The 18,323-nt window shown below is 45.7% G+C and overlaps 1 protein-coding gene across 6 annotated transcripts in view; it reads right to left on the reverse strand.

The window, feature by feature from the left end:
• The window catches only part of LOC140649244 (SAM and SH3 domain-containing protein 1-like), a 578,691-nt gene that overhangs the window by 115,829 nt on the left and 444,539 nt on the right, over nucleotides 1-18,323 (reverse strand). The window contains exon 1 of one of the 6 annotated variants that reach the window (XM_072856152.1): nucleotides 11,837-11,950. The exons of the other annotated variants lie outside the window; for them this stretch is intronic. Coding sequence (XP_072712253.1) covers nucleotides 11,837-11,932 — 96 coding nt within the window. The 5' untranslated portion in view covers nucleotides 11,933-11,950. Of the gene's footprint in view, nucleotides 1-11,836; nucleotides 11,951-18,323 lie in introns of those variants that run through there. 6 annotated transcript variants of the gene reach the window in all.

The following is an 18,323-nucleotide window of genomic DNA, read 5'->3' on the forward strand; positions in this document are numbered from 1 at the left end:
AAACCATGAACACAGCAAGCGTGGCAGGACAACCTATGTACCAGAACACATCTGAAGCACCACAAAAACAGCAGGGAGCTCTCTGAGCAAAAGGAAGACATTACACCACTTTTCACAGTATGCATCATTATCAGTTTCAAATCAAAGGATGTATAGTAAATAAGCTGCCTCATGCATAAAGAATCAGGACTTGAAGGGAAACAAAGATTTTGCTGTATGAGTCTCTCAAGGAGAATCACGTTTTCAGATGTGGAGATCTCTTCAAAGCTTGAGAGATACAACCCAAAACACAAAGGCTGGTTCAGAATGAGTTACATGTGAACAGGGAGTCAGGGCATCGGACTAGCAAAATAGTAAATCACACTATCATCCTCAGCCTGTTTTAGCTAACCAGCCCTCTGCTACAAATTACCCATTTGAAGCATCTGCTTGTAATACCTGAATGGCAAAATTCTACATGACTCATATGCACATCAACTGTTACCCACCTATAGTCTGTATTTGTCTTTAAGCAAAACCAAAGCAAGGTGCAACCAATGAGACATGAAGGCTTACTTTGTCCTCTGATATACCTACTCAGTGCCTGAAGTGAGCCCTGTCATTTCTGAACCAGGCTTAAATCCCCATTATTTACTTCCCACATGCTCCCTGCCCATCCACACCGTTCAGCGACCTCCTCTGGGCCTCCCCGAAGCCAGCCTGCGTGCTGACCTTCCCCTGCCAAGGTCCCAGTGCGTGCTCCAGCCATTTCCTGCCGTGAAGGTGGCAATTCTTCCTTTCACATGATCCTCCTAAATCCCTCTTCCCAACAGTTGCAAGTTACCCTTCTCAGCTGGGAGTCTTTTCACTTTTCTAGCCACAGAAAAACAATTCTGGATACTGAGTCACTGCACCTCCATCCCTTGTCACCCTCCATTTCCTCTTTATATGACAGGTATTTTCCTAAGAGAGGCATGAGTCTGGGGAAAAAAAAACAACCCTCATTGCCTTTTTTTTTTTTTTAAATTGCTCAAACCCACACAACAACAGATCTGCCTAAGAAAGGCAGAAGGGCCAGAGAGGAGCTAACATTACCCTGTTACCTCCCTCCCCTCTCTTTTTCATGGCAGTCTACAAAATAACTAACTATCTGTAAGCACTTTGGAGTAGTTGTAATTAGGTTTGGCAGATGAAAAATGAAAATTTGTACCATCTTTTGTATTCTAAGTACGTTTGAGATGAGGATTAAAAACCACAAGTAACTTGGCAAAGATTACTTGAAGAAAGTACCATTCCATCAGAGAGAAAAAGCAACGTTGTGAACATCCACCTCTTTATTTTCTCTCAGCTTTGGTAATTAGGAACTCATCTCCACACTGACCAAACCCAGTGAGACTCATCATGAATAGGTCTGTAACATGGATATGCAGAAGCATCCCTTTCCACTCTCATTTATGCATGAACACACACCATATGCAGTATGAAGCAACTCTTCATCGTCATGCCAATATTTTGATTAAATCCTTGACCTTATGTTCTCTGTTAACTTCCTGAGTTTAGATAGCTATCATGCAAAGCTTAGGTTTTACAAATCTTATCCATCTGCATGTATATACTCACTCCCGGATGCAAAATCTAAACAATACAGTGCTGGATCTAGGCTGAGCAAGAAACAATACACCTCACCAACCCGACACGTCCCAGTATCCCTTGAATTCGGTACACAACAGAACACAGCACCACAGTGGAGAGGGATGACACAGGATTAGACTCCATTTCATGCCTCATTGCAAAACACTCAGAATAAAGGTAGCAGTAATTAACGAGGAAAACAGAATTTTTAAGGACTGACAACCATTTTGCACTACCTACAGCTGAGCAGTCTCCACTGATGAAACAAGAAATAAAACAGACCTTTCCCCCAAACCTCTCCAAACAATGAACAGGACGCATCATCATAAAATAAAATATAATGAAAAATACGCGTCTTTCAATTTTTATTTGTACAGTGCACAGCATCCAACGAAGAACAGGTCAGAAACCAGCCAACATGGCTCAGTGCCACAGGCGCTAGCATCCCTGCTCCAGTGCCCATCAACTGCTGTACTTTGTGGTATCCCCAATGCGACAGTTGACCATGAGCTTTTGATTGCTTGCTCGACTAGAAATTTCCTCACCTTACTAGTTTTTTTTTTACTTTGAAATACAGTATGTTTATTAGTCCTCTAATAAAATGTTGCACATGGAAATCTGTTCCCCCCAACTTTTGTATAAAACATGACATGTTCCCAAACACGCTCTGAAGCATTGAGTTTTTGAAGTGTAAACATATAGTCGTCTTGAAGATGGAACCTTGGAGACAGAAACCACGACTGACATACCACGTGCAGTCTGCCCCTGCCTTCTCCGGTTTTACAATGGTTACTTAGGAGTTCTAAGGTGGGAAAGAAGCCTAATAATGGAGTGGAAATCGTGACCTGCAAGTTGTGGTGCATATTATGTATGAATACAAATACACTTACGTATAAAACAGGACTTTTCTTATTTTCATCCTCACAGTGTATGTTTCAGTTTAAATGCAAATCATTTATCGCCAGCTTTCAGGGCTAGTGCACTAAGCTGGCAAACCACTGAAAGCTCCAAAACTCACAAGTATTAAAAATTATTCTGTATAACTGAAGGCTACATTTAAGTCCATGCAGTGATACCAATAACAATATGAAATATGTCTAACAGGGATGGTGAAAAGAGATGAGCCTCAATTTACCAGTAGAAAATAAGTATCTTCAATTTGCACTCCATCTCTAGGATTGCACTAGAAATTTCTGGTGTAAAAAACCCTTTCAGCTGAGTTGGAATACGTGGGTAGCTCCTGCTGAAAGACTTAAAGCACAAAATCCAAACAGCATAAATGTGTTTCAGAACTGTAACAGATATAGATAAACGGAGATAATAAACATAGACTGAACACAAACATCTCCCCAGTTGTAAGTGCATAAAACCCACAGATTCTACAGCAATAACATACCACTTCTAGAGGTGTATATTATGACCAGTAAGATATTATTCTGGCAAGCAAAATACCTTAAAAGCCTAAAATGCCTTTTTCCTGAAGTGCAATGTAATGCTATGCAATCAGCCCTAGCACGTGCTTTCATCCAAGCTCCAGCTGTGGATGTACACTCATTGAAAGAACTTTTAACAGTGCCACCGTGGTGCAATGAGCTCTCATGGTAAGTGCTCTCAAATCCATTTTTTCCTCCGTTGATTTAGGCTGGGGTTACAGTCGAACAGAGAGCGAGCTCTGCACAGCAGGGTCGACTTGGTGCTGGCATTGAAAGGACCAGGAGGCTCAACTCATCTGAGCTTGTGAAGGAATGACAAAAGTTGCTTTTTCCTTTCTTGTTGAAAACCTATGGGCCACACACCGCTCCAGTATAAATAAACTTTGTGCCTTAGGCTCCTGAAGTTTTTATGTAAACAGGGCAGAAATTAGACCCTTTATCTTTTGTTCTTTTCTTCACCTTTTGTTCCCGTCATACCCATCAGCACTGCACAAAGCATCTTCAGTTGCAAGTGAGAAAGTTAGGAGCGTCCTGCAATCAAGATATTGCTCATGTACTCTCAATTTAATACTGTAACAAGCATGGTACTGTTTTTACTACCATCTATTGACTCCTCTCATGCTCCCTGCAAAGCTTTCAAAGTATTGCTTTTATTATTGTATTAAAGTTACCTAATCTCCTTTACGCACACACTCCCACACACAGAGAATACACTGAAGGTGGAGAACACTCCAATATAAAATTTTATCACAGAATAATATAGGTTGGAAAAGACCTTTAAGATCATCAAGTCCAACCGTAAACCTAACACTACCAAGACCACCACTACACCATGTCCATAAGCACCACATCCAAATGTCTTTTAAATACCTCCAGGGATGGCGACTCAACCACTTCCCTGGGCAGCCTGTTCCAATGCTTGACAACCCTTTCGGTGAAGTAAAATTTCCTAATATCCAGTCTAAACCTCCCCTGGCGCAACTTGAGGCCATTTCCTCTCGTGCTATTGCTTGTTACCTGGGAGAAGAGACCGACCCCCACCTCCCTACAGCCTCCTTTCAGGTAGTTGTAGAGAGCGATAAGGTCTCCCCTGAGCCTCCTTAAAGTATGCTGTTACTTTAAGAGCAAAAAGCACTGTATATCATCGTAAATACAGTGACAATCATGAAACAGAAAAGTATGTATTTATATTCCTGATAATTTTATTACCATGCTTGTAAGCTTCAATGTGTGTTTACCCATGCACATAAGAACAACCATATTTTTTCCATCCGGAGTCCTGATCGTGTAAACTGATCTCAATAGCATATCCCCATGTTCATGCAGGGCCACAGGGAAGTCAAATCAGCAAAATCTAATGGGCTTGTAGGGCAGACCTGCAACAGTGCTCCGACCAGATCGGACTCGGATCGTGACACGGATATTAGGAACCAGTTCTCCAATTTATTGCATGACTTTCCATAAAAAAGCCTGAAAGTGTGATTTGTAAATCACTGCTGTATTATATTCTTAAGCTTGTCCATCTAATTTTCCGTTTATACACTGCTTAAAACTGTTTTCCAAATAGGCTATACAATCCCCACTCTCAATTTCAAACTCTTCATAGGAAATGTGCTTCTAAAACTAGTACGTAGCTCAAAAATGCTTATCCAGGTGTCATTAAAACTTAAACCATTAAGTTTTTTATTATACTAATCTTAGTTCAAATAAAAATAGTACATCGTAACATAGTGCTTCAAAACATGGCAATAGACAGGAAAGGTCTGCTACTATCATAAACCAGGAAAAATGTTCCCCTCACCTCAAGAACACCAAAGCAGAGCCAGCGTGCCCACACCTGACCCACACCACAGCTACTGCACTGCGGTGAGGGCAGCTCTTATTTTTAGAGTAGTTATTTTCCATAATGGAAGTCTGTGTTGCAGACTCTTGGGTTCAAATGTGTTTCAGTCAACTGTGTTGTAATTTTTTCCTGCCAACGAGACAGTTAAGTCTCTTGATGACAGTGAGAAATAAAAGCCCCTCATATCTCTTTATCTAATCACACAACACGTGTCTATGTACTTCTTTAATGGAGAATATGCTTTTATAGTAGAAACTTAATGTTTACAGACTTGCACATATTAAACCCAGTTCCTTCTTTTTGTTCATTTCCTCATGAAAAACCTGGAATCCAAATTCTTGCAAAGCCACCTCAGCATTCCTGCAGTCACAACAACCACCTTCCTCCTCCTTCCACCGCCAATAATGACAACAAAGCAGCAGGTTCATTAGTCATCGCCTGTGTCACACAATCACAAAGAGGAAAATTATTAGCAGCACTTTATGTGAAAACAGGTATCGTGACAAATCACTTTGCTGGGTCATTACAAAGTAATTCTTATTCATCCTGCGTTACTAAACCTCCTAAAGTCCAAGCACAATGTGTGCTCTATAACCATTAATACCGTGGCAACAGGGTAAGTGGAAAAGGAGAAAGCCTGTGCTGCTGCATGAAGGAAAAGCTACAACCAGAGACTCCAAATGATGGAGGGAGACCCGGGAAGGCCGAGGCAGCAGGGCTGGGCGCACCGGCATTCTCTTCTCCGCTGCACCACTTCTGGAGGAAGAAAAGTCCTGAAGGAGCTGAGCCCAGGGCCAAAGCTGGAGCAGTCCAACCAGGCTCTGGAAGGAGAGGGAAGTCCTTTCTCCCCTCTGACTCAAACTCCCTTGCCTCAGGCACTGCCCATTTCATCCATCCCTTGGCCCTGCGCCACGTCCAGCAATGACCCTGCTCTGCCGCGCACCGGTCCCTCCGCTCAGCTCACACGGCTAAACCTCTCTGCTCCTCCGTTTGCACAGCGCCTCGTGCAATCAGCGCTAATTCACATCGATTTCTAGACAGCAGCAGAGTAAGTAAGATTAATCATTATCTAGTTCTGTAAAAAGTCATTTGCTCCGAGATACACTAAAAATAAGAGTTTGTCACCTGACTACAGAAAATGGTAACCAGCATGTGTGGCATAATACATTGCATTCCACGTAATAAAATTCGTTTAAGTGCTCATTGTCCTGCATGTGCAACACTTTTTCATTTTCCACACCAATTTTCACATTTCTTTCTGTTTAGAGACTGCCATTTTTTCATATCCACAAAGGAAGGAGGCATCATTACAGGCAACTTCTGGCAGTCTGCTATTCCACCGTCCTTAAAAGACAGAGAGAGCTTGGTTGATTGATTTTCAAAATGTGAAAAAATATGAGGAAAAAGAGTATTTCCAAATATTGATAATGGAGGCAATATTCACAACAAACCAGCAACACACTGGAAAATAAGATTTTATCACCAAGATACCATTCAAGTTTACCTCAAATTTAAGTTTAAATTTAAGGTAAACTTGAATGATAAGGTATAGTTATTCTCTAGTAAACAGCAGTTCATAGCAGACAAAGAACAGGTATATAAAAATCTTCCCTACTTTTTCCTCTGCAATTCAAAGGCCAGGGAAACCCAGAGTTTGCTTTCAAGAAAGAACGAAGAGGGCACCAGAACCAAAAATCTCTTATCAGTCCTGACTATGTAGGGTCTTGTGGGGACTAAACTCTCTGATGGAGACATCTGTTTTATGTGACCTGACGTGCAAGAAAAAGCCTAGACCAAAGGTTATCTCTATAAGCTGTCTTTCTTCATAAAGGGATTAGTGTTGCTAGGCGTAACGTTGCATGGAGACGAGAGTGAAAGGAGATGCAACAGGTTAAGTTTAAAATATAAAATTGAATCCAACACCTAAACTGACAATCAATCACTTTCCCTTTTGATTTCTTTATCTGAAAGCAAAAGATACTCCACAGTTTTGTAAAATAGAAGAAACAATACCTGCTACTTTAAAAAGCAGAGGCCAGGTCTTCTGGTTTATCCTTACTGTTGCAACTGGGATGTGCTTTAAAAATGCACTCCAAAGTAGAAGTCGGAACAAAAATGTTTTGAATCAGAATGTTCCAAAGTGCTTTTTGAGCTAATTACACAGTGCCACAGCCATTTTGCCGACATGTCAATAAAAATCAGAAAAAACGAGTATATTGCATTTTCAAAAGCACGTTCTACCTGCAGCAGCTACTTGGTTGCCTGTGCTTTTCCATAGAGCCGTGCCGAGCACCGATGGCTTCAGCTGGAGTGGCCTCTTGGTGCCAAGCAGACAGCAGAGAAACGGAGTCACCCGCATGAGACACTGGGACAGCAACGGAGTAGAGAGATTTCCATGGGAGGTCACGGCAAACTAACGATGGCTTAAGGAAGAGCAATCCTGGGAGAAAACTGCGGCTGGTGTGAGCTGCCACAACTCCTCCTGGAAGTCCTCTGCCTGCTTTTATCGGTCGGGGATCTACTTCCCCGATCTCTGCACATATCCAGGCCCTCTGGCTTAACATCAAGTTCCTCTCCCCAAAGTATGTTAGCCAGTATGTAATTACATGTTATCACAGTAGTATTATCAGCTGGCGTCTTTCTTTCTTTCGGTTTGTTTCTTTATTACTTTGATAAGAAATTCAAATAGTCACTGAAATGCGGAGAGCAAGATAGATTATATATGTAAATATTAGGGCTCCCAGTACAAACCCAAGTGAGCTTTATTGTCCTCAAAATACTGTTCTCTTTCACTAACAGCAGATGGTGGGAAAGCAGTGGTTTTCTCTTAGCATAACTGCAAAATATGATCAAAAAATAAAGAATTTCCTTTTTTTTTTTTTATCTCTTATAATTGATTCAATAGTTTTTGAAACCAGAAACTAGCTATCAGTTTGAAATAAAAAGCCGGAAACACTTCTAATTTCACTGCATTTCTTGCAAGTTCCTCTGTATCTTTTGCATCTTGGCCATTGAGGACAAAAGCTCCTCGCACAAATCAATGTTTTCTTCGGTGAAATCCCTGCTCTATCAAAACTAATCAGAGTTTTACCAGTGATTTCATTAATGTTGGGATTTGACCCAGATACCTGTTCCAGCTATGCTATGTGAGAAAGAACATCATCCCATAAACAAGACAGACTGGAGTGTCTTCCTGTACTAAGGTCAATAGCCCATGTTTTAAAAGCATATCTTTAAAAGAATAAAGTTCATGATTTTCACTTCCTATTACAGTTTGTTCTCAGATCTGATCACATACAAACCTTCAGACTCTTTGCAACAAAGAGCGTGCTATCGCCGCATCAATACATGATTCTATGCCAAAAAATATCCCTTTTTATGGTGTTGAGTTTTGGGGACGCAGAGAATTTCTATATTGCTACTCATGATCCACCTACTGCAATCTCTCTCTAAAACCTTAATACACTTCCACCATCCATTGTTGCTTTGAGACACTGTAAATTATAATTAACCAGTACATTCCAACATGTGCTTGCTACAGACTAAGCAAAAGCTTTTAAATATAATTATGTTATCTAGTGAGCTCCATTAACAGCACAAATAGCTTTGAGGTGCTTTTACCACAGCTGCACCTACGGAATATTTCATTAGAATAAGGGCAAAAGGGAAAAGTCACATTTACTTCAGCAAACTCCCAGTACAGCTGCAAGTACACTCAATATTTGTCAAGTATAGAGAGAGTTATTATGTGATTTCAAAGTCCCTCAAATATGCTGCTTACAAGCAGCACTTGAAAAGTATTTGCTTCCCCTCCAGACCTGGGATCTGCCATCACAGGTTCCCACTAATGAGGTCCTATTTTAAGGAACCTAACTAAAGGTACACAAACAATGAAATATATTTATCCACTGATAGGGATAAATGAGCCCACTGAGAGAGGCTCAATTTGTATTTTAAGTAACTGCAGTACAGAATGCCAGCTGGGCTGACTTCCATGGCCTCTCCTCCTAAACCTGCACCTAAGGGAGACACCACCACGGCCGCCACCATGCCCCACAAGGCTTCCATCAGGGCCAGTGGGAGGAAGGCAACACCTTCCCCTCCTCCTCCCCACTGCTGTAATTCCTCAGTATGAGGAGGACAGAATCAGGCATTTCACCATTTTTATGAAGAACACCTTTTTCACTGTAAGGACAGCGAAGCGGTGGAACAGGCTGCACAGAGAGGTTGTGCAGTTTCTGTCCCTGGAGGTTTTCAAGACCCGACTGGATAAAGCCCCGAGCAACCTCACCTGGCCTCAGAGCTCTCCCTGCTTCAGCTCGAGGTCAGGCTAGATGCCGCCTGAGGTCCTTTCTAACTTGCATCATCCTATGATCATTGCTTAAGAATGCAGTTTTCTCTCTCATTCGATCAACAAACTTTTGATGATCACCTTCTTTCTTCATTTCATTCTAGTTTTCCCTTCCCAAGATCCTGGCTCTTCTCTCCTGCCTCCTCCCCCCTGCTAGTGCATTCCTTTGGTAGCTTTCAAGCTGTTGCAGGGCCCACCTAGCCAGCTTATCGCTGCACCAGCTTCTTGGTTCATAGAGCCGTTCGCAGTGAATCACTCCAGTGTCTGCCTCTGTGCTCCCTAAAGATTTTGGATCATGAATTACTGTAAATCCCAGGAATCTAAGACCCATACTCTCACTTAATTGACAACGTGAAAGTAGTAAGCCAGCTATGCAGGCCACTGTCGTGGCTTCATGGACCATGACCAACCATCTACAGACTTCCATTTGGAAGCCACAAATCTAGTTTACTGTTTGCTTTTCACAGCACAGGTTTGAAAGGGACAAAGCTCTACGTACCACAAAGACCAGCAGTGAAAAAGGCACTGGAGCTACCTCTTCCTTGCCATCAGACAAGGACAGAGCACTAAATAACTTTATACTCAGTTCATATTAAGACATATTTTGCAGCTGCAAAGACTAGAAACTCTTTAAAACCCTAAATTTGAAGAAAGCTGACAGCTTCCAGCGAGAAGAGCTTCTGTCTTCCCTCAGAGAAGTTATTATTTGAGACCCAACACAAGGGTATCTTTCCATATATGTAATTGTGTTGCAACACTGCCGTAAGAAAAGATAATAGTGCTGGGTGATGTTTGCAACCGATATAAACCAGCAACTTCATAGTTACAAGATGATTCCTTCCTGTAAAGCAGACCAACACTAAGACAAGTGACTTTAGCTCAGTTTTATCAGAAGACAAATTAATAGCTCTGTTTTCCCAGGAAGGAAACTAGCTTGTACAGCCAGAAGAAACCTATTCAAATTATTAGTTGTGTGAGAATCAGATCTTTTCCTGCACTGAGCTCCAGCGTGCTAGGCTGTTGGGTTGGCCTCCTCAAACACTCCTTCCCAGGCATCCAATAGCACTTTGCTCTCACTAAATGCAGTACTGAAACCTGCCAGAAAAAGAGAGAAAGAGACTGTTCATAAAGTACCAACTGTGTGCTCCCTACAAACTGGCAGAACTGACTCTGCTTGCATTCTTAGATTAAAATCATTAACAGTGAAAGAGTGTACCCAGCCGGGTGCTACTAAACTGAATGCCATGTCAATGGAAAATTTCTATGAAGAAAAGGAATGAGGCGGGTTTCTTAATCTTACTTTGAATATTAACAATAAAGTCCATGTGGAAAAAAAAATTGCAGCATAAAATGCTAATTAAACTCTCTGTTCAATTCTAGTAACACTTCTGAATTAGATCCTACGAGTTTACCATTCATTACGTTCCACAGCAGTTTTCCAAAAGGTATTTCTCATAATATTCTTTCATGTCTGTTGGTTAAACGTTAACAACAAAAATTAATACGCATCAAGCCTATTCATTTGCTTTTAAAATGAATAAACAGGCACTCCACTGTTGATTACCACATTCCTGTATCACTGGAAAACTGCCAGCTCCAGTACGTATGTAACATTAGTATTTGCTTTTTGCTGAGTGGCAGTCCTCTGTGGCAATTATCATCTTGCACCTAAAGTAAATATTATTCTCTCGCTGCAAGTAGAAATAAAGAATTGACTCCTCCCGTATTTTTACTGTTTGCCATCCAGTCCGCCCTGTCGGTACGCTACGTGCCCACCAAATATAATTCCTCGAGCCCTCGTTCCTGGGGCCATCTCTTTTGTTTGTAACCAGTGAATTTCGAGGATTAGTCCCTCCTCAGAAGATCACCAGCGCAGAAAACTCCACGGGCCCTAACCCAGCACCTCGCTTCCAAAAAGCTAGCGGGAATTAGAGCTCCACGACCGGCACCCGGGTGTGCAACAGGGCACGGGCAGCGCCGCTGGACGGGGCCCACGGGGCCGCGCCCCCCACGCGCGAGGCTTCCCCCGAGCCTGGCGCGGGGACGCCGAAGCACGTGCGTGGAATGTAAAGGCGGCAACAAACCAGCCTTTCGCCCAAATTTAACCGAACCCGCCAGCACGCCGGAGCAAGGGGAAACAATGCGCCCATTGACCGGCCCGAGCCAGCGCTTCTGGGCGCGCACACAGCCGCCGCGGCCGCGCTGCCCCGGCCGGGCCGGTAAACAGCCCCGAACGCGACCCTAGCGCCGCAGCGGTGCTCGGCGCCCGGCCTCCGCCCCCCGCAGCGACGGCCGAGGAAACTTTACTCCAAAGCTGCGGTGAAAGCGGCCGCCGGTATCACGCTTGGCTTCGCCCGTGAAGCAGTTTTTCTGGGATGTACGAGCCCGCACGGCGAGGACGCTCTCCAACTCGGGCAAACTCCGCAGCAGGTGCCGGCGAGGCCCGGCGCCCCGCCGAGGGCTTCGCCGCCCGCGACCCCCGCGATGGCGGAAGCGGCGCTGGGGAGCGGCGCTCCGCAGCCCACCCCCGTCCCACGGCAGGCTCCCCCCGCGCCCGATGCCGCCCCGGCCCGCAGCCCCCGGCCCGGCCGCACTCACCAGGATGCCCATCACGTCGGCCCACAGCTGGGCAAACGCCTCCGACGTGCCGCTCTCCGCCGGGGCGGCGGGGCCGCCCGCCCGCTCCCCCTCCATGCCCTGCCCCTGCCCCGGCCCGGCCGCCGGATCAGCGCCGGCTCCCCGCCGCGGCCGGCCCGCCCCGCCCCGCCATGCCTCCCCCGCCCCGCTCCGGCCCGGCCCGGCCCGCCCCGGGACACCGCGGGCCGCCCCTCAAACTTTCGGCCCAGCGACAGGGCGGCCGGCGGTGCCACTGCGGCGCGGCGGGGGCGCCCACCCGGCGGCGGGGCGGCGGCAAAGCCCCTCCTCCTCCTCCCCCCGGCCGGCCCCGCACCCCCCGCCCGTGGGCTCGCCCGGCGCCCGTGGCCGCCCCGGGGCGGCAACAAGGGGCCCCGGCACCGCCCCGGCCCCCGCCCCGCCGCGCGGCGGCTTCCCCCACCCCAAAAGCCGAGAGCGGGAGCTGGGGCCGGGCCCGGGCCCGGCGAGGGACGTGCGGTGGCCGGGGGAGAGCTTGCTGCTGACCGGGCTCCCCTCGTGCCGGCGCCTCACCTGGCTGCCGGGAGCTCCGGCGGCAAAGTCAGCAGCGCGGAAAGCTCAGCTGGGAAATGGTGTTCAGCCGCGCGCGTTACATGGCCGGCGAGGGAAGAGGCGCCCAGTTAATTCCGATTTTTAGTTTAAGTACCGGGACCGCATCATTCTCCCGAGGAGGGGAGAGATCCGTCACCAGTCGCATCATAAAAGGCAACGCTCTCCTTGGGGAAGCGCTGTGCAAACGCTGCCTCCATCTGTGCCTCCTGCTTCCTATTACTTGCCCTCCCCCCCATATTATAATGAAATTAAATAATCGCTAATTACAGCCGGCAGCGGGGACGCTCCTGCATCCCTCCTGGAAACGGCCGAGCGCCCATGCACGCAGGCTGGAGCGCCGGCTGGGGCGGTGCAGTTCGGGACGGCGGCCAAACCCTGCTGCCTGCGGGGTGGAAGGAGCAGGAGCAGGAGCGGGAGCGGGAGCCGGAGCAGGAGGACGAGCCCGAGGGATGCGAGGGCTTCTCCTGGCCTGCCCGCCACCTCACACCTCGCTCCCAGCTTCTGCTGGGACTAGCAGCAAGGAAATCCTTTACTCTTAGTCGTAGTGCTCATCCCTAAGCCTTGCAATGGTTAGATGTGCCTTGAAAAGCTACTGTTTCAAGCTGTCGTTGACTGGAAGCGCGTGTCTGCACAGGGCATGGGGGGAAAGGTAATGTATTGAATGGATATGCAGCTGTCGTGCACTGGGCAAGCATTTTAAGAGCTCACATCTTTGAGCAGTTAGTAGTTTCTCCAGCATCCCCACCTGCTCCAGGCTGGATGTTGCATGCCCTGCACCACCCAAACACAACCCGGGCCGTGGCCTGGCACCTGGGCTCCCCGCCAGGCTCCCTGTTCGGCCCCGGGCTCCCCACGGCCAGCGCTGCAGCTGACAAGGCTCGCACCCATTGCGCGGTGCCGGCAGCCTGGCAGGACTGGAGCAACAAATGACACCATTTGCTAACAGGGCTAAAAATAGTTTCTGGAGAAGGCATAAAGCAGAATGGGATAACTATATGCTCCTCATCTTCTCTCCACATTCCCAGCGATGCTCTTTTTCTGTCCTCAAAGCTAAGACGGCTTATTTAACTTTGTAGGCTAGCACCAGAGAGAAAAGCTGATCAAGACACTTCCTTTCTCAGCAACTGGTATGCAAAGAACAGAACGAAAATTTTCAAAGCACTGTGTGGTCACAGCTATTGCTGTAGTGGTGAATGGCACGCACAGAACAGACAAAAGGAGGTGAGGGGCACAGGTAGAAAAACTAAGAGAATTATGCTGGAAGTGGTAAAGAAACTCCTGATGATGTAGAAATATGCACATTTTCCTTGACATTTTCCATGTGCTTCTTTAGGATGCACATGTGGGATACACACTGCGTAGTTCATCATATTATTGACTAGTAATGAGAAATAATGAAAGGCCCAAACCAGGTATAAAATCTCTGCTAATTGACCTTGGAATTGTATGCGACTATAAGCCTATGAAGTATGAGGATAAAGGCGTGCCAGTGAAGCCTCTCTGTACTCTGAGATGGCTTGCATAACTCAAAACTGGTTTAATTAGTCAGGCTTAATTTACTTAGTGACCCTCTGAAATCCATGTTGAACCACTTACAATAGTAATGTCAACCTACTTTCAAAATACGGGAACGAGGCACACTGTCAGTCTCAGGATTTAAATATGCTGGGCTCCTCCTGTAGATAATGGTTTATGTACATTGCCTTCATATTTTGGAGGCGTATTTTAAAAAAATAAAAAAAAACCCCAACTCCTCTGCAGCACAAAGTCTAAAAAACCCTCATTGTTCTGATTCAGGCAGCAATAGATTAAGATCCAAAAGGTGCAAGGGGCAGCACTCCCACTTGCCTTGCCCCTCCCTGTCAATGGAGGTCATTGCTCCTGTGCAGCGATGACTACACTACTTATGGAAGCAGGTCCTGAATATCCGGGCTTTTCAGCCTTGCAGTACAGGTAACAGAAACTAGGCTATAAATTGTGGTGGTCCAAGAGCTGCTTCCTGAGCCATTATGTCATCCCTTTTGTGGAGGCAGCAACTTTCATCAGAGGACCATGATGCACGGCTGTGGCAGTCTTCCCCTCAGCCAGTTGACTTAAATTTATCTGAGACACAGAGCCTTTGATTTTAAAAAAGGGAGACAAGGACAAAAAGATCTTGCAAAAATCACTTGACTCCAGGAGCAGTTGCTTTAAGAAACAAATTGACATAAGAGAATCGCAACAAATCCATGGCAGTTTACAATAGCTACCATCTTCTATGGTCTTGCAATTATAGTATCTATTCATCTTCAGACATTCACAAGATGCCATTTTCCCAAGACATTCAATGGCTATGACATGCTAAAATATTCCCTGCTCTCCTTCTCTCAGACAGACCCTCCCCCCCCTTCTAGATATCACAAGGTTTCTCTATTTTAGTGATGCCAATGTCCTGCAGTAATAAATCCCAGGGGCATTTTACAAAAAAACAGCTGCAACAAGAGTATTAGAGTTGTAGAACAAGCAGAAAGTCAGATCTTACAATGGTTTTGAAGCCCAGCTATGACTGCAGTATTTGGTTTGTGTTACAACTGCTCCTACAGATTTACAGATTAAATGCTATTTAGCATGTTACAATACAGTTTTTGTTTGCATTTTTCTCTGTAGTTGTTGAGACGATAACTCAAGCACCCACAAGAGACCACGTTCTAGAAGCATGTTGCACTGGACCTCTGTACACTACTGGGAATAAATGAATCTGGTCAATTTTCTGAGCTTTTTGGAACATCTCACAGGAGCTCTGGCCAGGCACCTAGTATTTGGAAATCTTGGAAAATGGTCGCTGTGCACCTACAGGGCAGCACTAGGCAGTGGGGCAGCGATCCTGATACGATTCCCCAGTGTGTCGCACTCACAGTGCACGGGCTCGTGGTTGCTCTCACATACACTCCAGTGCACTCTGGACGGAAAGTCCCTCCACAGAGCAGCTGCAAAGCTCCCCACGGTTGTTCTGCAAATCTCTACACAGGAGATGGAAACAATCAACATGTATACAGTGAATCTAGTTTCGCCCAGTTATGGCGGATGCACTGTGCATGTGAGTGTATCCTCCTATCGCACCATCAGCTACATGTGGGTGTGCAGTTAATAAGAGTTTCCCACATCTACACACCAGGTAGGACTAACCTACTTGAAGAGCACTCTTCTGTATTATAGAGAGATGGACTTTCTTCTGGAGGGCTACTCGGAGGAGGATCCTAGCTCCAGGTTAAGGTAGAGGTAGGATAAGGCTGTAGAGAAGCTCATCTTTCTCCTTTCTTTACTGAGGGTTTAGGGATATTGCCTTCACCAGGCCAAACTCTTTCTCTGTGAATATTTCTTCACAAACACAAACCTCAAAACGCCAACCGCTGAGTCATTAAGACAGAAGATGACAATCTTTCTGTCCCAAAGTAGTGTATCATCCCACCACGCTGTCACACAAAAGTGACACGATCCTTTCAACAAAGCATTTAATAGTGCAAAATTGAAATATGCATCAAAATAAACTGGAAAAGCTGATGTGCAGCATCAGAACCAGACTATCACAACTGCTGGCAACCACATAAAAGGCATTTAATCCAAGAAATCTATACCACAAACAACCCCGAGCACTTTGATATCAATTTTAAACTACGTAAAAGAGGCCAGGAGATTGCCTTGGAAAGTGGATCATGCCCCACAGTGTAATGGACATCAAACTTCATGGGTTCCTGATAGATGACCTGAGGGAAATGCCTGCCTGCTCAGAGGCCTGGCAATTAACTCTGTGTGCCTGAACAAAACACATGAGGTTTCTCAACATCACTAACACCACCCTGCCCAGTATATCAACTCTAAATCAGAACATCAAAGCTTCAGAGAAATAAATAAGCAAGCCATTGTATGCACAGAGTATAGGTGCAGGGGAAGGGAGAAAAAAAATTCCAGCTAGCCCCCACAGGTGACCTGCAAAAGCCCTAAAACTCTTAACACAAGCAAATTACAATGCAACACACTATTAGCAGTGATTGTATCGCCTTTCAGCTCTCTCCGTCTTTCCCCTTGGTGAAGGTCATCAAATTGCCAAATTGAAACATGCGGAGTTTCACATCACAGCCCTTAGATTGGAACTGCAACCCTTACCGGTTACAGGTTCCATCCCATCAACTTATCACGATCCATCTTGGAACAATTTTATCTCATTGTCCTCACTACATTTTTTTGAAAGTCCTTCTAAAGCATCGTTTCTTTTAATTCTCACCTGTTACTTCATTTTTAAAGTATTTTCCTTAGGAATTATTTAAGTATGATTATTAATTCTGGTAGCAGGGTCCCTCAGAATGGGGTTCTCTGTATCAGCCAAAGGAGCTGGCAGCTGCTCTCCAGGAGAGATCAGACATGCCAGCGGCCGCTCCAGAAAGCCTCTAGTGTGTGGCAGGACAGGGATCCACATGCCCAACTCATCAGCCGTGCTGCCAAACAGGCTGTCGCTCTGTCTCCGACACTCTTGGTACGTGCAGGCATAAATCATAAGAGAGCACTAGATCCAGCATTTGCACATCAGGCTGCTATATACTCCTGAAATGATCGAGTTTCAGCATCCTCTACCAGTTAGATAACTACAGAAAACATTCCTGACTTTAAAAGCTGTACAGACAATACTTATCCAGTGGCTTTAAAACAGACAGTATTTAGACCATATACTCTTTGCTGCACAGTCAGAAATAATTATTTATTCTTTTAGAGGCTTAGCTGTCAGTTCCCAGTCTTATTGCCAGCCTCATGACCACAGAGTATCACATCACAGCGAGAGCAGTACACTAATATGCCCGACATGAACCAGACGGAGTTAAGTCTGTTTAATTCTATCAGTAGAAAGCGGTTACAAACAATGAATTGCTTTATTCTGATAAAAGTCTGAGCTCCCCGCGTTACACCTGATCCATCATTCCCCTGGATATCAGTGCCCTACTAGATTAAAAAATAAGAAAGAGGGAGACACACATGCCCAGGAAAATCATTCCAGAGGTCTTAACGCTTCGGGCTAGCACCACGCTTGGTAGACGTACAAATACTGCTAAGCTTGGCAGGCTTCAGTTAAAGTACAGTGGCTGTGACTTTGCGTGACAAATCATATAAGGAAAAGAAATCTAAACACAGCACACAGCGAGTATCACAGCCCTGCTGGAAGGATACCTTTTGACTCATAAGGAGAAAGGAAAGGTTCGTATCCTCCCTTCCTGCCCGCAGATGTGCTCCGCAAAGGCCTCTCATATCCTGCCCAGTTCCCCTCCCCGCCGCGGAGCACAGCCCTGCGTTTCTTAACCGGAGGCAGCAGCACCGCTCCGCCAGCGGAAGGGCTCCCGCAGCCAGAGCGTGACCGGCGAGGAGCACGCGTCCCCGGCGAGGAGCACGCGTCCGCAGGGACGGCACAGCCATGATCCTGCCTAGGCGCACAGTGTGCCGCTCCAAAACCGCCCGCAGATCAGGACTCCATTCACCTCCCATGGTGTCAGGCACTGTCTGAACAACTTCCAAAATATACTAAGACTCTTGCTTCTTCATGTTATGTACTGCTGCCTTCTCCACCCAAACTCGGCATCCCCCCTTCTCTAGCTGCATGGCAAAGCCAGCTTTGAAGCTTTGTTATTTCCTGTCAACATTTAAATAGTTAGCATTCATTTTCTATTAGTTTTCTGCAGCACTTTTTACAAAATGTTTTATAAGCCTTAATTAGTTTTTCAGACAGGACTTCAGCATCCTTTGGGATGTCTGGGGGTAGTCTTTACACTGTTGGTCACAGGAGCTTGCTCAACTTCTTATATTCTTTTTGTCAGCGTCTGCTAGAAAGGATGCATACAAATCCTTTTTGTAAGAGACT

Source organism: Ciconia boyciana, chromosome 3 (assembly GCF_034638445.1).
Source record: "Ciconia boyciana chromosome 3, ASM3463844v1, whole genome shotgun sequence".
NCBI lineage: Eukaryota > Metazoa > Chordata > Aves > Ciconiiformes > Ciconiidae > Ciconia > Ciconia boyciana.